The sequence below is a fragment of the Micromys minutus genome (genome assembly GCF_963924665.1).
Source record: "Micromys minutus genome assembly, chromosome: 1".
Taxonomy (NCBI): domain Eukaryota; kingdom Metazoa; phylum Chordata; class Mammalia; order Rodentia; family Muridae; genus Micromys; species Micromys minutus.
In genome coordinates this window covers 226,960,711-226,978,536 of record NC_137969.1, presented here as the reverse complement: position 1 = coordinate 226,978,536, position 17,826 = coordinate 226,960,711, and the positions used below count along the sequence as shown (strand labels likewise).

The 17,826-nt window shown below is 42.0% G+C and overlaps 1 protein-coding gene across 3 annotated transcripts in view; it reads right to left on the bottom strand.

Annotated features, from left to right (window-relative positions):
* SIPA1L1 (signal induced proliferation associated 1 like 1) overlaps positions 1-17,826 on the bottom strand; it is a gene marked incomplete at its 5' end in the record, with an annotated part of 108,653 nt that overhangs the window by 61,973 nt on the left and 28,854 nt on the right. For all 3 annotated transcript variants that reach the window (XM_080916609.1, XM_080916607.1, XM_080916608.1), the window contains 3 exons: positions 3,296-3,453; positions 6,124-6,227; positions 15,307-15,481. In XM_080916609.1, coding sequence (XP_080772735.1) covers positions 3,296-3,453; positions 6,124-6,227; positions 15,307-15,481 — 437 coding nt within the window. The remainder of the gene's footprint in view (positions 1-3,295; positions 3,454-6,123; positions 6,228-15,306; positions 15,482-17,826) is intronic.

Sequence of the window (17,826 nt, the reverse complement as noted above, 5' to 3'; positions counted from 1 at the left end):
AAACTTGAGGTTCCCAGAAATTTCACCCTTAAGGTGGTTTAATCACTCTTGAAAATGCAAACTTTTCTGAGAATAAACATACATGCTTTTTAAATGTAGCTACAGACTCAAATTTTAAAAAGGACCTATGGGAACCATAGGTCATTTTTATAATTACTTATTATTAGTTTAAAATTAGTAATTCCTTAATCTCACCAAATTTATGGTCCAAATTCCAATTGCTCCTGGTGTCTAAAGGTTGTTTATTTTGTGCATGTATGCTCGTATGTATAGATATAATATGGTTTCAATATTACCCACACATTGAAATTAATTAACTAAGTGGGAGGGACAACATTAGAAACTGAACCCAAAGACTAATGCATGCTATCCTGAAATCAACTCATCCTTACTAACTTCCGTTCTATAGGGTCCTGTCCACTTCCCTCAGAGCTTTCGCTCTTGCAATGAATCTTCTGAAGACCCTGGCCTGTGGTTGCTCACGGAGTACCTTCTGTATAGTACACCTGCTTCCTGATCACCTTCATTTTCAGTGCCTTGACTAAAAGACTTGATCACAGTCATTTAATCTGGGAAAGGTGACAAGGTAGGGTGGCACTCTGCCATCACGAGACACACATTTGTCTCTTCTTGTGGTATTCGTGACGGCTCACAGTCTGCTAGATCCACTGACTCAAGACTAGAAATGGTGCTGCTCAGGGGTGCCATAACATAGCTACTATGCCTACTGAGTCTGTATCTTTGATGAGAAGGGCTTTTCAATGGCCTCTAACAACAGTCACAGACTGATGTATTTTAGTGAGTTTTTATGTTAATGCAGCTCCTTCTGTTTTCATCTGTCACTTATAACCTGATCTATCAGCTGGGACCAGGCAATTAAGTAACAACAGAGGCTGGAGAGCAGCCTGATTAACCTCAAGGTATACTTTAGCACATATTCCCTAGATCCACGGTAGATTTTCTTTGTTCTCTGAGTACATCCATGGTAGGTTCAGGACAAAAGAAACATCTATAAGCAGACTGCAGTTTCCATACCTGCTTGTATAATTACCTTCACTGGAGACACTGAGGAAAGTATTCCCAGGGTCTCTCTCAGCACAGCCCCACCCTACGGTCTGTCTTTATGCTACACACCCACTCAGCACTCCGGAACTGGCTGCTCCCTGCTGAATCCCATACATCTGTGTTTACAGCGCACATTACCATAAGTCCGATTTTCTTTATCCTTGGAACTTATCCTTCTATTGACCCTGCCCTCCAAGTCATTCAGAGACTCCAGTTTCAGGGCATCTGGCCTCTTCTGGCAACAAGCACACACTTGGTGCACAGACATAAATGTAATCAAAGCACTCATATACAAAATATCAAGTTAAATTTAAAAAGAAAAGATTGGTTCCTTATGCAAGAATTTCAGAGGGACAGAAAAACCCACCAATTTTAGCATTTTGTATATCTGTGTACACACTGTAAACAAAAGAAAACTGCAGAAGGCAGAGACTGCCGTGTAGTGCTGCAGGGCGCAGCTAAGAGTCACAAGTAGCTACTGAGCACGTGAAATACGGCAGTGTGAGGAGGAACACCAAACTAAATTGAAATTTTGGTAATAGAAAACTGAGAAGCTGACCCGAGACACAACAAAGCCTTCACAAAAAGTCCTGGAACGGTCTGGTATGTAACTCCACTGTCACTTGTGTTACAGAACCTTAACGAAGACCAAGATCAACCAATGAAAAGTTAGGAAACTAGCTAAAATGTGCTCTAGCTAAAGGCACTCAACCTAGTCCAGAGAAATGTCCGAGCCGCTGGGTCACTGCTGCATGCCCTTTGTCCCACTAATCCCAGCACACAGGAGACAGACAGAGACAGGTGGAATCTCTGGGAGATTAAGAGCAGTCTGGACTACAGAGTGAATACTAAAGTTACACAGTCGGACTGGGTCTTGAAAGAAAACCACCACCACTACCACCACATCTACCACCACTACCACATCCACCACCACCTCCACATCCACCACTACCACCATATCCACCACCACCACCACCACCACATCTACCACCACCACCACATCTACCACCACCACCACATCTACCACCACCACATCTACCACCACCACCACATTTACCACCACTACCACATCCACCACCACCACCACTACCATATCCACCACCACCACATCCACCACCTCCACCATATCCACCACCATCACATCCACCACCACCATCACCACCACCAGAGAAAGGCAGGGTGGCAATTGATATCAATAAGTATTTCAAATTATATAGCTTATTATACAAAAATAACAGATATATTTAGTAAATAAACACTGGATCAAAATAGTGTCAAAATTTCTTTTGCCAACTTACGTATTTATTTGTTTGTTTTTTAAAAGCTTGGCAATTATAAAACAAAATTAGTACATGGCTTGTACTGTTTCCATTGGACAGTGCTGATTTAGACAAAGGCTTGAAAAGAAAAAGGTTCCTTTAAACTACATTGTATAGGATGAAGTAGAGAGATGGCTCAGTGGTTAAGAGCACTGACTATTTTCCCACAGGTCCTGAGTTCAATTCCCAGCAACTACATGGTGGCTCACAACCATCTGAACCATCTGTACTAGGATTTGATGTCCTCTCCTGGTGTGTCTGAAGACAGCTATAATATACTCATGTGCATAAGCTACACTAATAAATTTTTAGATAAAAAAAATACCCTGTATGGCAGTCCAGTGGCCATACTTCCCTGTGTTCAAAGGGTTTCTACCTACATGGTAGTAGGTAGACAGATCCAGTAGACAGCACATGGGAATTGCCTAGGGTATTTAAAACAATTACAACAAATGTCTAATAAAACACAAAAAAGCTAAGAGGATGCTTTGAAATGTTAAGAGTAAAGGGCTTTTTAATAGCAACTTTTTAAAAAAAATGAACTTCTAATTATTATGAACATTCATCTCTACTCTTGCATTGCCAAAAAAAAAAAAAAAAAAGATATAATTAGCAGCATGAGTAACTAGTTAGTTGGTGACCAGATGGTATGGATGAAGGATGGCACCTAAGGAGGAGGTGCAAATGGAAAGGACAGGTGTCTAACCAACAAACCAGGGAATGCCAACACTGCCAGTTACATCATCATGTGAATTTAGCCAACTGTGCACACAACGCACAGATAAAAATGACAGTCACAGACCTCCCACCATACTCCAGAATGCAAGCTGGGGGTGGGGGGTTGGGGGTGGGGGTAGGACATGCATAGCCACCACCTACCATCCACTCAGCCACTGCAGCTAGATGCCTACCTGTAACAGACACTCTCAGTGCAGGGGTTGTGAGCCCGGACAATGACAAAAACATGCTGAAAGTGAGATCGGATGTTTTTCGGGCTAAATGGTTGTGCTCCAGGCTCTTGGAAAACTATTGTAACGATGTCATTCCCAATGTGTCGCTTCCTCAGGAGCTACAAGAAAACAAGCATCATGAGTGTGGACACTTGGAGACACTCTCCAGCATTCTCTGTGTTGAAGGTATATCTAGTCCACAGTGTGCCAGCGCTGGAATCACAGTTCCTGTCAATATTTCAGCCTGTCTTAGAATCCACTCCAAGGAGGAACGTGGAAATGAATATTTTAAAATTTGCATAAAGGATATAGCCATTCAAACAAAGCTAACTAAAAGCAGACATGCCCAAAATCTCGTTTCTATAGCAACAGTTGTGTTCTGTTTTCAGGCAAGAAACTTGCCACCAGGGAAGAGCCTTAGCGATGCGGAATGGCTGAAGTGACTATAACGCGGTTACGTGAGTTTCCTTTACAGGGCGTGTGGAGAAGGTGGTTTCCCAGTAGACAAGCTAGGAACACAGAAACCCACACTATTCCTCAGGTAGTAACAATTTAAAGGCAGGCTAGATTTTAGGTTTGAACATCTTTAATTACTACTTTCTGATTCCTGCTCTTCCACTAGGTCATGGTTGTCAAATTCAGACACATCAAACTAGTTAGTTCCTTCTGAGGAGATTACTCAGATAGTGTGATTATCCTAAAGAAAAAATTGAAGTGATGTTTGTTTTTCTCATCTTTGTTTTATGGAAGCTCTTGGTAGCAAAACAACTAAAAATTTCAACAACTAACTATGCTGCACACAAACCTATACTCACACAACTCATTTTTAATTTACATTCTCTAGGGACATTAAAGAATGTAAATGACACAAAATCAATAATCGAGTGTTGTCCTCCAGCTGGAAGACAGCAGTCTTTTAGATCACAAGTGCAGGTTTAGAGAAAAATGTCTGGGAAACATACTTTCAAAAAAGCCTATTATTGTATTTTATGGTGGAATGTTCTACATGCATGTACATCTGTGCATTGCATGCACGCTTGATACCTGCAGAGGCCAGCAGAGGGTGTTAGATCCCCTGAAACTCAAGTTCTAGATCATTGTAAGGCACCAAGTAGAAGTTGGGAACCAAGCCTGGGTCCTCCGGAAGGGCAACAAGGTGCCAAGCTAACTCCGCAGCGATGGGAAAGAGACATTTAACCTCAGGAAGTTGGAAGCATTTCAAGTTATTGTCTGGTGAGGAAGTTTGCTTCATTTCTCAGTATCAGACAGGACGGAGCTGGTGCGAACAGACTGCTACGGAGAACGCAGCCAGAACGCTCATTACCGCAGTGAGCCGACTGGCACCGCAGACGTCTCTACTTTACACGTCACCATCGTTCTTCCGAGAACCATTCCTGAATGTGTCTTCATATGTGGAATTCATGTTTTAATAAGGACTCAAATGCATTTGTCTTATACAAAACTGCATTTACTTTAAATACATGTAAAGTATTTTAAAAGATATACTCTTTAAACATATTTCTAGGTATAAAGTTATCCACACTGAAAACAAATCAATTACCTAGAGAATAAAAAATTCTTAGTATGTAGCAGCAGAGATTTTTAACATTTTAATTTAGAACTGAAATTTTTGCTTTCATTGATTCCCCAAATTAGACTATGTATACAGTTGCACACTGATGTGATAACCAACTCTGCCCAGAACTTTCAACAACTATATCCTGGTATAACATATAGTACCCTGCCTGACAAATCTCATGTTTTTCTGCAAAGCAACTGATCCTTTTCTCCTCAATAGTTATTCATTAATGTTCTACTGACTGGTCAGAATGAGTTCATCTCTTTCAGAATTGTGATTTCTATTCAGAAGTCTATAAACCATGCTCAGAGTCTAGACCAGAGAGCTCATCTTCAGGTGGGCTTACTGCAGATCTATGGCGACTCACCGTTTTGTTTCCTATTTTTGATCACTTTGGTAACTAACCTGGAAAAGCAAAGTACTGTTACTTAGGCTTGAGAGTGAACCCAAAGCAGCAAGGTGTGAGGTTAGCTGAGTGAAGGACTGAGACCACTGAAAGAGCCCCAATTCATTCTGTAGCCAGTCCTGTTGATACACCAGACAGTGAAACATGTACACCCACTAGAAGTTAGACATGAAACTGGGCAAGTTGCAGTGGGTGTGGGAAAAGAGAATGTGTGCTTTTGGCTTCTTCTCAGGTTCAATCTGACATTTAATCTGAACTACTGTCTAAATGGTCCTGTCAGTTTCCATCTTCCTCTGTGACAGTCTGCATATCTTGGTTCCTTCACTCTTAGGTTTGCACTTCACATTATCCATTCTGTTCCTTGCCATTTCCTGATGAAGGAAGAACACAGCTTCCCTGACACTCTCCCTGACATTCTTGCTGTTGTGTTCAGTTTCCCTTGGATTCTAGATGAAGCATCAGTACTTCCTGCTTTAAGCACGGGCCTGTTGTAAAGAATCTTCGCCCACATGTGTAGGCCCTGCAACCCTGCAGTCATCCAATCACAGTAACTTCAACTTGTTTTCTTCAGGTTGCATGAAAACCTTGATCCCCAGTGTGAAAAGCAAATGATTAATTCCCAAAGCTGTCCACCTGGCTATTCACCTAGAATCTGAGTCTTCATTTGTTTTTGGCTCACTGGCTATTCCTTGCTTCCACAAAGCACAGAGCGCCCTGCTGCTGTGACAGATGCAATACTAAATTCTTGCCTCTCAGGTTTCTGGGGGACGCAGTAAGTGGGGCATGGGCAGCAGCAGCTCTTACCTGTTGCTTGTTGTTAGGTGTGTAGGGCAGCATGGTGGAGACGTGGAACATTATCTCATAGTCTTTGTAGGTTGTGTACAGAGAGTGGGTTCCAGTGGAGTCGGCTACAGTGCAAGAAAAAAGAAGACAAGAGATGAGACAGCCGCAAGGGCAACAGAAGAACTCACCTATGGGAACGCCTTGAAAAGCGACTGGAGCGTCAAGAGCCTGGGTAAGGCTCTCAGGTGTTTTGACTCATTTTTAAATATCCAATTCTTTCTTACAGTCCTAAGAAGTCTATACATGGGTATTTTCTCAGAATGGATGTTTTCTTAAAAAAATTGTGAACAAAAAAACTAAAGGACTCTCAAAAAACTGAGGGGTGGGGAGTGGGACTTGGCTCAATGGATAAAGCGTTTGCACCTCAAGTGAGAGGCTCTGCTGTGGTGCTGTGGTGCCTGCTGTAATCCCAGCACAGTGAGAGACAGACAGGGAATCATCAGAGCATCTGAATAGTGATCAAGAAAAATGTCAACCTTTGGTCTCCACACTCATGTGCATGTACCCAACATGTATGTATGTATGTATGTATGTATGTATGTATGTATGTATGTATGTATGTGTGTGTGTATACATATATACATGTATACATATACAAACATATGCATGCAAAAATAAAAATAGAAACCTAATTATCACACAATTTAAAATATGCTATTGCCAGGCATGGTGTTCCACCCCTATGATCCTTGTATTCAAGAGGCTGATGCAAGAACATCACAAGTTCACAGTAACCCTGGGCTACATTCAGAGTTCCATGGGCTGTATATAGCAAGGTATTGTCTTAGATCAAAATATAAATAAAACTTTAAAGTGATAAATAAATGTTGTAAGATTTCTAATGATCCAGCAAATGGATAGTGGTTACTGCAGCGTAGTACTGAGCATAATCAACAGTATTGTCAGCAGCTGTGACATCACAGGTCCACTTCCCATTGGCAATAATGGCCAATGACATCACAGGTGGCTGGTTGTCTATGTTTATAATTAAAGGGAATGTTAAATTCAATCTAGGTCTGGTTAAAAACAACAACAACAAAAAATAATTTTCCATTCACCTTCACAGACATCAAAACCCAATTTCTTAATATTTCCAATTCAATTAAGAGCGATAAGAGATTAACACTGGAGAGCAGAGTCAAAGGAGTGCCCTCAGATATTAAAGGTTGGGAGATCATGCTGCACTCTCATTCCCCTAAGGAAAACCAACCTCTACTACCTAAATAAAAATGATTTTCCAATCCACATGCCCACAGACACCTACAGTCAGGAAAACAAAAACAAACAAACAAACAAAAAAAAAAACCACAACAAAGAACCAGCTAGCTGAAAGGGGCTGTTGAGACTCAGAGGCCTGGCTTTCCAGATTACCCAGAGAATCTAAAAGCATTCATTTGGGGTACACTAAAACCACCAACCATACTTGACTGCGTGTTAGTGAATGGTGCCTACTGTGTTTTAGTGAATGACATAGCAAGACTAAGTCATTGGCATACATAAGAGGCAGCAGGAGTTTTCAAAGTCAGCATGCATTAGTGGGGAAACCTCCTTAAAAGGCAAAACTGGCAGGCCACACCCAGTGCTGCTGCACTGTGGGCAGGAGGAATCAAAAGAAGCCTGGTTTCAACAGCTCACTAAGGAACCGATGCAGGAGTTCCCCCTGCTCTGAGGTACTGCTCCAAGCACACAAGCTCATACTCTCAGATTTAGAAACATGATCCTGATTCCTGAGCTTCAGGCTGGAGTTTACTGGAGGATCTTCATTTTTGAAGCTCATGAAAAATGCAAAGAAATAAGCTAAATATAGAACAAAGCAAAAATGAGTTTTCATAATTGCAAAATACACTGCAACATGTAAGTACTCAAGAAAAAACTCATAAATATTAATGACCACCACCAGAAAAGACCATTACTATAATAAAGTGTCTTTCTCAACCGTCTAAGGCTAGTTTTAAGCATGAAGAACTTATCTATAGTTAGGATCCTGCTATAAATATCTGCAGATCAACCTGCTATAAATATCTTGCAAGCTCTGAGGTGAATGCAGCAGCTTTGATGTGTTTCAAGCTGATTTTACACAAAACTGATGAGCTAGAATAAAACACTGCCATCAACATTTATTAACTGCATTTGCCTTATGAATACCAGTACGGAAGGAAAAGTTCTCTAGACAGCAATCTGCTTTTCTACCTTTCGCCCTTTTGTTCTCTGCACACCTTACTTCATGTACTGGATGCTGCCTGATCAGCCTTTTTCTCAGGATCTTTAGAAATCCCAGTTTTGCTAATACTTTGAACAGTTTGAAAATGGTTTCATAAGGTTAGAGATGAGACTAAGGTCAAAACAGTGAGAACTTTCTTTCCAAGACAAAAGCAGTTTGCTAATCATGTGGTTGCTATGTGCATGATACAATTGTGGATGATAGCAGAGAGAAAAGAATGTTCTCATATCTTCCATGACTACAGTGCTTGGTGTTCTTGCTTTGCTTCTAGTGACCCTGATATCATCAAAGTCTTAAAAGGAAGACACTCTGGGGAATGTAAAGAAAGTTGAAGTTTAAATCTCGTGCAAAGAATACATAGTGAACAACTTCAGGAAAGCTAACACTGACCTGTAGGGCAGTTGATGGGCTCAATCTCTCTTTTTTCTTATGCTTTATAAAGACAGGGTTTCTTGGTGTAGCTCTGGCTGTCCTGGAAGTCACTCTGCATACCAGGCTGGCCAGAGACTCAAGAGACCAAGGCCTGCCTCTGCCTTTCAAGTGCCAGGATTAAAGGTTTATGCCGCTGCTACCACCTGACAGGCATATAAGCATCTCCAACTCACAGCATCAGTGAGCTGCACACAGTTATGCATACTGCCATACTAAACAATTATGTCATAAAGAGAATAAATACCCTTTACTAGGAATGATAGGGCATACATCTCTAATCCCAGAACTTGGCCAACTGAGAAAGAAGGATCTGAGTTAGAGGAACAGTTTGGGTTATGTGGTGAGATCTTGTCTGAAAATCTCAAATAAAACTTTCATCACTCAAAGCAGACGATACTAAGATAGAGAACAAACAAGGGAAGACAGGAATGTCTACTGTATAGGAGCAAAGCAAAGTAGCAAGACACTGCCACATTTAGGGAATCTGTGGGCAAGACAGCAAGTCAACAATAACATTTCTACCTGAAGGTGCTTCAAGTCTACAGAAACAGCTCCAAGGTGCAACCTCTGATATTCTTGATCTCTGACTTAACTTGTAGTCAGAAGCTAGGATGATTATGGTATGTGTGACTCTGAATGCGAAGTAAGTAGATGTTCATATGAGTTCTTGAACACTAAAGGAAAGACAAGACAAAGTAGATGGCCAGGATAGAAGCACCTGATTTTTGGAAACTGTCTAGCTTAAAATATCCACAGAGGCTAGAGGTGTAGATGGGTGAGAGACTGTTTGCCTGGTATGTGAAGCCCTGGGTTTGATCCTGAGCATTCCAATACACAAGTAAAACATATCCATAAAGGTGGTTTCAAAGAGAATGGCTCCATGTTTCAATGACTTGTGTTTCAACATTTGTTCCAGTTGGTAGAAATGTTTGGGAAGGATTAAGATGTGTTGGATCTGGCTATAATTCGTGCCTAGTTTGAAACAGCACAGTAGTTAAGTGGCTGTTTAAGATCTCTATACTAGAGACAGACATCACATGCATGTAATCCTACCTCAGGATCTAGGGATGCTGTAGTCAATGTTTAGATGCACACTGGAAATCAGGCATGCTCTTCTGAGACAGGGCAAGTTTTGGACTCTGGGGTATAATTCAGCCATCAATAAAATATAGTCACTTCTCTGGTGTTGGGTATGCAACCGTGAAATAAAGCTTGGGAAAGTGCTAGCTTATAAGATCCTCAGTAAAGGTCTTTGTTGGAATTTAAACTTTAGGTCCAGCAAGATGACTCAGCAGCTTAAAATGCTTTACATATATACCTGATGCCCCAAGTTCAATTCTTAGAACCCACATAAAAAAAGTCAGATGCAGAGGCATGCATCTGATATCCTAGTAATCCCAGGCAGGATGGAAGACAGAGCCAGGAGACCCACCTGGAGTACACACACAGCAGAACCAACGAGAATAATCTTGCCTTGAGAGGAAAGAAGTGACTCCCTGAAGTCCTTCCCTGACCTTCACACAGGTACTATCACATGTGTATATGTGGCCACTTGTCATATATACTTAATCTCCGCCCCCCCTCTCTCACCCCCCCCACACATAACCCACACCACACACACCAAGACACACACATACATATGCACACTAATATTAAATTAGTTCATTTTGTTCAGTTAAGATTAAAATATTCATTGTCCTTAGAAAGTTCGCTTTTCTTCATTTGTGTAGTTTACACTCTGTGTCTAGAATTCTGAGTGGCCCTGTGTGTATCTTATTCCTCTCTTCCATCAAGGCTTATTCCTGAATACATATAAGTACAGCATGCATGTACCTTGTGTCCAAAAAATCCAAGAGGGCACTGGATCTCCTGAAACTAGAGTTGCAGATGATTGTGAGCAACCGCATGGGTTCTGGGAACTGGACTCAGATCTTCAGGAAGAACAGCATGTACCTTAACCCCTGAGCAACCTCTCCAGCCCCCAAGGTTCTGGGTTCCTTCTAAAGCCCGAGTAAGTCTAGTCTAAAGCACAGATCCCCGCTGCCCTTTAGCTGCAGCTGAAATCCTGCGGTGGCACACGACACTGCAGTGAGTCAGTGCGAGCAGGGCGCTTCACAAAGGGCCTCAGAGTCAGTGTGCTGAGCTGACAACCAAGCTTCATTCAGGCAATAACTTTTCAGATAATCATCCGTAAGTACAGCTTAAAATGAGGATGGTCTCCAGATTTCAAATCAATGGTGTCAAGGGGAGTTTATTGTTCTCTTTACTCTATCTAGTGTGTTTGCTAACCAAATCTGGGAACAAACAGGAAGCCCAAAACCTCACTGCTAAACATTTCTTCAGAGATCTGTTCCAGCTAGCAACATATACATCTGAAGCTTCTTCATTTGCTCCAAGTCTTTAATGCTGAGACGAGAAAATGAACTTTGTAAAGATGAGTATGAAAGAGAAGGAATGAAAATCTCAAGACAGTTAGGATGATGAGCAGAACTGTCTCACCAGACCATCTGGGTGTGAAAAGGTCAAGAGCACCAGAAAGGGAAGGGACAGAGGCTGGAGGTCAAGCCATGGATTCCTCTTTGAACACTGTATTAACCAGCCATACCAACAGATCTGTCACAGTTCCAAATTGCTTATTAGCTATCTAGCTATAGGCATGTGTATGTCTCCAAAGCCAATTTAGCTAGCAATTTGTGGAGCTTAACTAAGATGGCGTGCATGCATGCATAGAATGAATGAACAAATGAATGAATGAAAAAATGAATCTGAAACTTCTGTCCCAGCCTAATTCTCACTATAAATTAGAAAATTTGGTAAGCTATCTGAACCAATTGATTTCAAACATTTAACAGAGGACAGCATTAGAAAGTCTGTGGTCCCTGTTGGGATGGAGGATGGGGGAAGTGAGGGATGGCAACAAGGAAGTAAGGTGAGCCCTATAATGTCCCAGTTCACGATCCAGGTGGTCTTTTGGAACAGTGGCACAGAATAGGCTAAGCCCAGTCTGAAGAGGGAAGCAACTATACAATGAAGTTCAGGAAGTCTGAGGCAACTAATACTTACAGAATGATGGTACTGTGCTTAGCACCCAAGAGAGACAAAGCTCAGAGCCAGAAAGGCTCAACATCTGAATAAGGTACCCTTAAGTATTAGAGAAAAAGTAATCTGCATATCACAGGGTTCCTTCCTAAAAGCCAACCCTCCCCCAAAAAAAAATTTTAATTAGAGCAGAAGCCACTAAACTGTTCAGAGTCAGAACACATCCCACACAGGTACATTGGAGACACCTAATTAAACAGGATGCTTTCAGGTCATGACACTTCATGCCTCAGAAACACTACAGGCTACTACTATAGGCAGCTTTAGCCAAGGATAACCAAGCCTCAGGAAAATCAAGTGGCTCTTTTGGGTGACATCTACACAGTGATGACATTCACAGAATGCAGCACCTCAAGTAAGCAGCCAGGTGAAAGGGTGAGGCATACCTCAATCCAGGAAAACCCAATACCAGGAAGAAATCCAGGAAGACAAACAGAAGTCCTAAAAACCATTTAGTGAATTACAGGACAAGATGAACCCAATGAGACTCAGAGGACGGAAGATTTAGAAAATTACCAGGTACAACTTCTGGTCTATACCATATTTTATTGGAAGTGTCACTGGATCAAATTAATGTGCATTAAGACACTACAGAATGGGAGAAAAAGAGAAAGGCAGTCGAAGAGGTACAAATAGAAATTATCAAAACAGAAGCATAAAGGTATAGAAAAGCTGAGCAAACAAAGCCAGAGCCTCATTAGCCTTTGGAATACTAGTGACATATACAACCTATGTGCAGACCAGAGAGGCTGCTTTAATTTGGTAAAACCTGCCAAGTCCATAGGTTTGCATAAGCTCTACTGAGGAGCAAGTCTTTATGAACCTTTGAGAGAGGATCTTATATAACCAGTTTGGCCCCAAACTTATTATTTAGCCAAGGATAACACTGAATTTCTGATCCTCCTGTCTCTACCTCCTGAGTTGAACCCCACCATCTCCTTGGTTTCCTGTCCTATAGTGTGATCTCCTTCACCTGTGTCCTTAACACTGTGAGGCTTCCCTAGGAGCACAGCAAATGCCAACACCACGGTTGTATACCTCCAGAACTGAGCTAACCCGTTTTCTTTACTAACTACCTAGCCTTGGGTATTTTATCACACCAAGGAAAAACAGATGAAGGCTTATTCTTTAAAAACAGAGAAGAAGCTCTTTCTGGACCCTCCTCAGTGAGAAGGGACACTTTTGTAGAATGTTATTACATAATTCTAAACTGTGCAGTCAGAGGCAGCTGGCCAAGCTAGGCCACTTTTCTCTAGCTGTCAATTTGATAGAATTTGGGGCCAAATACACACACAAAAAATGTTTATCTTGGTGACTTGACTGCTTTATTAGCTACCACAATGCATTTCTGTCACCTTAGAGATGCCTTCATCACATCCCCCTACATCATCGACAGGTTGGTTGGATGGATAAACAGCACACAGTCTTTTGGGCTCCAGCTGACTGCTGTTACAGAAGCAGGGCACATATTTCAGTGGCTCTCTGTGGTACTGATCTGCTGAGCCCCACAACTTGTGACAGGCACAGACCCTGTGAGGTAGACATAAGAACCTTGGGACAAAAAGAGCTGAAGGGCACCTAACAATTTAAGATCTTACATAGCTGCAAGCAGGGCTGGGCATTAACATAATATGTAAGTGGCTAGGCTATTTATGGCTTTCATAGTCCCTCTTGCACAGTGTTTCTAAGCTGCCAACAGCAAAGCTATGGCAACAGGAAATTCCTCCCTGCAGTGGAGTTTATAAATGCTTTTCTGTTTTCATGAGTCAATGCCTTATTTAATTTCCTGTACAGAAAACCAAAGAGATTACTATAGCCTGCAACACGTAGTGCTAATTCAAAGACCCTCTCAAAGAAAAACAGGTTACAGCTGTCTAAAGATAGTTTTTTAGGTAAAATTGAAATCATCTTCACACAGAGGAGCACCAGAAATGGACACACTGCCTCCCAAACCAGCATCTGAGATCTTAACTGCCCTCCCGATGGGCTTTGGGGGATGGAGCAGAAACCTTGTAGGATTCTCCACTGTACTTAAACAGATGGACTCATTGCTGGGTCTTTAATCAACAAACTGAACCAAACCAACAAGCCTATTTTGTAGAGATTCTGTTAACAAAAGAACAGAAGGGACTGTATTTGGGGAGGGAGAGGACCAGCAAGGGCCAGGAGGAAGAGACAGGCAGTGGATAAATACAATGACAAACAACACAAAATGATGTGATAACATCTAAACACATTTTATGATAAACACATTTTATGATATGATAAAGACCAGAGAGATGATTCATGGGTAAAGTCCTGAGTTTGAATCCTTAGAATCCATATTAATACAGCTGAGTGTGGTAGTACAAGTTTGGTGACTGAGCACTGAGCAGGTAGAGACAGGCACATTCCTGAGGCTCACTGCCCACCAGTCTGGTTTCTGTGGTAACTTCAGGACAATAAGAGCCTGTCTCAAAACACAGGATGGATGTCTCCTGAGGAATAACATCCATGGCTCTCTTGTGGCATCTACATGCATACACACATGTATATGCACATGCATTACTACCTTAATAGAACTGTAGGCAACACAAACAAAGAATACAGATGGGGGTAGCAAGATGGCCTATATGGTAGAGATGCTTGCCACAAAGCCATGTGACCTGAGTTTGAACCCACATAAAAGCTGGGTGTAGTAACACATACTTTTAATCCCAGCACTGAAGGGTCAGAAAGGTCTTTATGACTGAAGGGTCAGCCTGGTCTACATGGTGAGTTCCAGGTCAGCCTGGTCTACATGATGAGTTAGTTCCAGGTCAGCCAAAGACTCATAATGAGATGCTGACTCAAAACCAAAACAAAACAAAAAGATAAAAAAAAATCAACCCAAAAAGAGAACACACTCCACAAAGTTTATCTCTGACCTTCACAGGCACTCAGGGCAGATGTAGTGCACACACACACACAATCACATGTACACACATACCAGATACAAACAGACATACAAACAATGATAAAAAAAAAAAGAATGTAAAAGCCAACAAGAAAGCTATGTCAACGTTGGCTATGTAGAAGAAAACAAAGATTGTATAATAAACAAATAAAAGTAAAGCATATGGGTCTTACAATCAGACTCGGTTTCTAGCCTTTAATTCCTCCTCACATTCAGCTGTGTGTGGTGGGATCTCTGCCGTCCCACCTGAGACACTGAGCACTTCTGTGTCAGAGCCCAGACCCATCAACAGGTCTGATGGCAGTGATGCCATTTGGGCCATGGTCTTTGATGGTTCATGGGCTACATCCTCTCAGCCTGATTTTCTGCAACAAGGGGCAGTGCTGTTGTATGGCTGGAAAGCATCATCAGCGTGCAGGGGAATCAAGCACAGCAGGAAGGTTTACGGATTTCTTACTTTTGGTGTCCAGCTGTGCGCGATACTTCTCAAATCCTTTTAGGCGAACTCGTTCTCCCAGCAGCTGAAGGAACTCCTCAAAGGCTGGGCCGGCGGACTCATTATTGTACATCTCTTCCTCCGTGCTCTGGCCTGCTTTGCAGTACATGATGCCTACTTTCTGCTGATAGTTCAGCTGTGGAGACAGGACACAGGGAGGTGAATAGTGATGCCTATAATGCTCTACCTTCCAGTGTTAACAAGTCCTGCAGGACAAACCCCACCTAGCTTCCTTCTCAGGGAATCCTTTTAATTCTTCTGCCTCAGATCCAAAAACTGCTGAGGAACAACAGCCTCTAATCCCCCTAGCTAAAAGAAGGGACAAAGGAGTAAACTGGAATTGCCATATGTCACATCATACAGCATGAGAGCAGATGGGGGGGTTTCAGGCTGTTTCTTTTCATGTACAAAGTATGAGAGGCTGTGGAACAGCCTGAACAAAACTGCCCATCAATCCTCAGCGGTCTCCCCTTTATAAATCTAAGGCCTTTAAATGAAAGCAGACATCTATTTATCAAAACATACTTTAAAATTAATTGTTTTGAACTAAAAAGTCCAATGATGACCCTAGTATTGAAGAATTTGAGCAGATTCACACCACCATTTGGACAGTGTGCTAAACTGTGACTCTAGCATAGAGCTTAGGTAGAGACCCAATGTCACCAGAACACAGCTAGAGAAAAACTTCTCTTCTAAACTGTCCTCAGAGCCAAGTGCCTTCCTTGAGAGGGATTCTGGAGGGACCTCTTCATTGCGGAACACCTTGGGGGCAAACACCCCTTCCACACTGCAGTTAAAGTTAGCATTTCCAGATGTAAAGGAGATACAACAGAGATCATAACTTAAAAATGTAGACACTGAGAACCAGTATGAACAATGCTATGCTCTTTAACCCTTTCCCACAATGGTCCAGAAGCCACTGAACTGAGTATTTCATCTTAAAAAAAAAAAAAAGAAAAGAAAGAAAAAAGGAAAAATAAAACCCAAACAAACAAACAAACAAAAAACCGGGTGTTGGAGGGAGGCTGTCACTTGGTGCTCTGTTTGTTTAGAATTCACTGGAATCCAACCATGCATGGCGTGAAAGCTAGTCCCACATTCCAGAGCTCAGCCTTCTTCTACTTCTGCCTCTGGAGCAGCTGTGACTACACCAGCCACTATGCCTGGTGAAGTTTTAGGACGCAGTATCTACTGAATACCTGCTACCTGCCAAATCTAATATATAAGATCGGACACACACTCATTGCCGGATCCTCAGAACAGCCGACCAGCTTGACTTTACTCATCTGGCAGATAAGTGAACGGAAGAAAAGTAATTTGTATAGTAGATAGTTCTGCCTTAGCTTTTTTTCTTTTTTCAAAGACAGAGTCTCTCTGTGTAGTTCTTAGTGGCCCGGACCATCCTATATAGACCAGGTTGGTCTTGATTTCCCAAGTGCTGGGATTAAAGAGGTGCACCAGCAATCCTGCCTGACAATCTTTCTTATTTTGTGTCTGCCATTTAACGCATGGGTCCAAAGCCATTTATTTGCAACTCTCAAGTTGAAAATAAATCAATTTAAGCAAACACACTTGGCAGCAAAAACTGATAAAGGGTTGACATCCTAACTTTAAATTTATTCTTCTTAGTATGAATATTCATATTTCCCCGGTATAAATATTCATGTGTTCAAATGTGGGGTGTTATCCCATATCACAATGGGAATATTAACATGTTGTGCTACAATCTAAAATTTTCTGACTTTTGAAAATATGTTCAGGCCCCTGCCATTTGATGCCTATGTTCTGTCTTTATCAACAGCCTAAATCACATGGTTCAGAACAGCTGACAGAGAAAAACATCCTAGAAAAGAAGTCCTTTGTTTCCTTTACCCTGTTTAGGTGACAAGAGAGCTCACCATGCCCAGACATGAGCTCAACCACAGGACCCACTCTGCTTACCTGTCCCTGCAAATAGCTAAACAGTGTAGCACTGGCCCAGGTGAAACGAGCATGGAAGATGGCGGTGCCCTTGCTTCACTCTAATGGCAGCAAGCATGCATTTGGTTTGCTTAGTTATGTTTTTTATAGCACACTTAGGAAGGGAAAAACAAGCAAAATATCAAAGTATAATCACTGACATTTCAGCCCTGTCTCAGCTGGCTGGTATTGCTAGCAGGAGAACCCCCACAAGAGGTTTCACCCCAGCTTTAGAACTGAGCTAAGAGTCATATTAGAGTAAGCAGAGTAAGTCACTGACAGTAGGGAATGGCAGGCTCTCCACCCATTACAGACAGTCCTGGTTGAGTGGCAGCACCTTCTCACCCTGCAGGGAGAGCCATCAAAGAGATAGAGATCTGGAGACAGGAGAGCGCTTTGAGTCCTGTGCTGTCTGGCTGCACCTCCCAGATCGGCCTGCACAGGCCACAAATACAAGTCACCCTGATTAGTGGGAAGCATTTTATCCCTCTTGGTTTCTAGGTTATTTTAAAGAACCTCTTA